This window comes from Cucumis melo, chromosome 10 (genome assembly GCF_025177605.1).
Source record: "Cucumis melo cultivar AY chromosome 10, USDA_Cmelo_AY_1.0, whole genome shotgun sequence".
NCBI lineage: Eukaryota > Viridiplantae > Streptophyta > Magnoliopsida > Cucurbitales > Cucurbitaceae > Cucumis > Cucumis melo.
The window spans coordinates 14,271,783-14,273,993 of record NC_066866.1 but is presented as its reverse complement, the minus strand read 5'-3'; the positions used below and the strand labels follow the sequence as shown (position 1 = coordinate 14,273,993).

General features: G+C 37.4%; 1 protein-coding gene across 1 annotated transcript; it reads right to left on the bottom strand.

Moving 5' to 3' along the window:
- Nucleotides 1-613: 613 nt before the first annotated feature.
- Nucleotides 614-1,139, bottom strand: LOC127151161 (uncharacterized). Its single transcript, XM_051090581.1, has 2 exons — nucleotides 732-1,139; nucleotides 614-649 (listed from the first exon to the last, which is right to left on the bottom strand). Exons 1-2 carry the CDS (start codon nucleotides 1,137-1,139, stop codon nucleotides 614-616), a joined length of 444 nt encoding a protein of 147 aa, XP_050946538.1.
- Nucleotides 1,140-2,211: the final 1,072 nt, after the last annotated feature.

Below are 2,211 nucleotides of genomic sequence, written 5' to 3'. Positions count from 1 at the left end.
GAAATCAAATTCCTTTTTAAATCAGGAACAACATATACATTTTCTAATAAAAGAAAAGATTTCTGTAAACAAAGTCGAAGCCCTCCCACTGCAATTGCTGAGACGACATGCCCAGTTCCAACTCGCATCGTCATCTCTCCAGTCTCCAACTGCCGCCAGGAACTAATTCCCTGAAATGAAGAACAAACATGATTAGTGGCACCTGAATCTATTATCCAGGCTGAATCATCATTTTCCACTAAACAAGTCTCTAGCACTAGTAAATCATATTTACCTTGTTTAGCCTTCTTCTTTTCTGCCAAGTACTTGGGACAGTTTCTCTTCCAATGTCCCTCTTGGTTGCAATGGAAACATATTCCCTTTGCAGCTTTGGCTTTCTTGGTCGTTTTAGCAGCAGCGAGGTTAGCTTTATTTCCTTGGCCACCCTTCTTCTTTTTCCACTTCTTATTGCCAGATGAAGAAGGCATAGACTTAGTTCCAGAGGTCGAACCCCTATGGAACTTTCTTGTGGAAGTAGCAACATTTGCCTCTCCCTTCTGTCCCTTGATTTTCATCAGAGACTCAAAAGTCTGTAGCTCGTTGAGAAGGGTGGTAAGGGTATAAGCAATCTTATTCATAACAGCATTGCTTCTAAATTGAAGGAAACTCTCTGGCAGAGATTCCAAAATAAAGCTAACCTGACTGGCTTCATCGATGACAGCCCCATTCATTTCTGCCACATTGAAATGAACCATCATATTGAGAACATGTTCTCGCACTGAGGCTCCCTCATTCATACGGGCATTATAAATGTATTTCAGAGCATCATGCTTGATCTGATAAGAGGCCTGACCAAACATCTCCTGCAAGGAGTCCATAATCTCACGAGCAGTAAGCATTGATTCATGTTTCTTGGCCAATACTTCAGATAAGCTTGCCAAGATGTATGCTCGGGCTTTTTCATTTGCCTTGGCCCAACGCTCATATGGTTCTCGAACAGTTCGAGTTGCATTAGCAGCTGGGACTTGAGGACACTCCTCAACTAGGACAAATCTAAGGTCATCGATGATTAGCACAGTGTTGATAGTATTTTTCCAAGATGCATAATTATTGCCATTAAGTTTATCAGCAGCCAGCATATTCAAAGTAGCACTCGTCATTATCAAATTACTGAAAACATACAATTTATTTATATTAGTTATACTAGCATTTTCCATATAAAACCAATCAATTTAGCAAAATTTTAATGTATCCTAAGTGATATCTATTTTGCAATGATGCTTCAGTGAGGTAGGATAAAAATCTCCGTAGGGTGATTAATTATCCCTTCACTAAATTGAGACAATCTCAACTAAATATTACACTAGAATAACTCTTATTCCTATAATAGTTAGTCATCATTGTTTAGTCAAGAAATGATTAACTTACTTAAAAAATTTCTTGTAAGTGTAACCTTTCATTTTAGATTCTAGAGTTCCGCCCCAATAAGTAATCCGTAGGGAAAAAACCGATTGGAGCAAAAACTAAAGAAATCTTATCCATTTCTGGAGTTTGAGTAAAATCAAATGCAAACACCTTCCGTAGGGGAACACAAGCAAAGGTGCCTCAAGGCTAAGCATGAGAATTTACTAAAAACTAATGAAAGAGACCGCGGGATGTGTTGACACACATCCCTCTCCCACTTACTATAAACACTATCTCCATTCACCTTGTTATTGACTTACACAAACACCATCCGTAGGGGGACACAAGCAAAGGTGCCTCGAGGCCGAGCATAAGTCTCACGGTGTGAATGTTTAAAGAGAAACATGAAAAGAAAAATGAAGTATCATATACCCCATTTCCTCCCACTTAGTGTTTTACTTAAAAAAACAACTTAGAAAATACGGCTAATTATTTATCTAAGTCCATTGTTAAATTGGCCCAATATAACTCTTATATTGGATAGTTTAACAATATATGATTATTGTTCATCAAACACTTTGATAAATATAATCATGTATTGCATGCTTATAAAATGTTTGACTAATTCACCTTCCAGGTCAGTTCCCAGGTAGGGGTGTTCCGTTACCGTCAGCTTAAGTACCCCAGCCTAGACAGAACCTTCCTTAGACAAAGGTCCCTTATAGACAAATATTTTATAAATTTAATCTTTTATTGATATCATTTTAATCCTAATAAAACGAGAAAAGATTAACCCTATTTCTAATCTCATTAGAAATATTATTCATT

Excerpts from the sequence above, each read along its gene's own strand:
- LOC127151161 (XM_051090581.1), bottom strand. The coding sequence starts at position 1,139 with ATGACGAGTGCTACTTTGAATATGCTGGCTGCTGATAAACTTAATGGC. Across the intron at positions 650-731 it reads AACATGTTCTCAATATGATG|AGAGTTTCCTTCAATTTAGA; the intron begins GTTCATTTCAAT and ends AATCTCTGCCAG.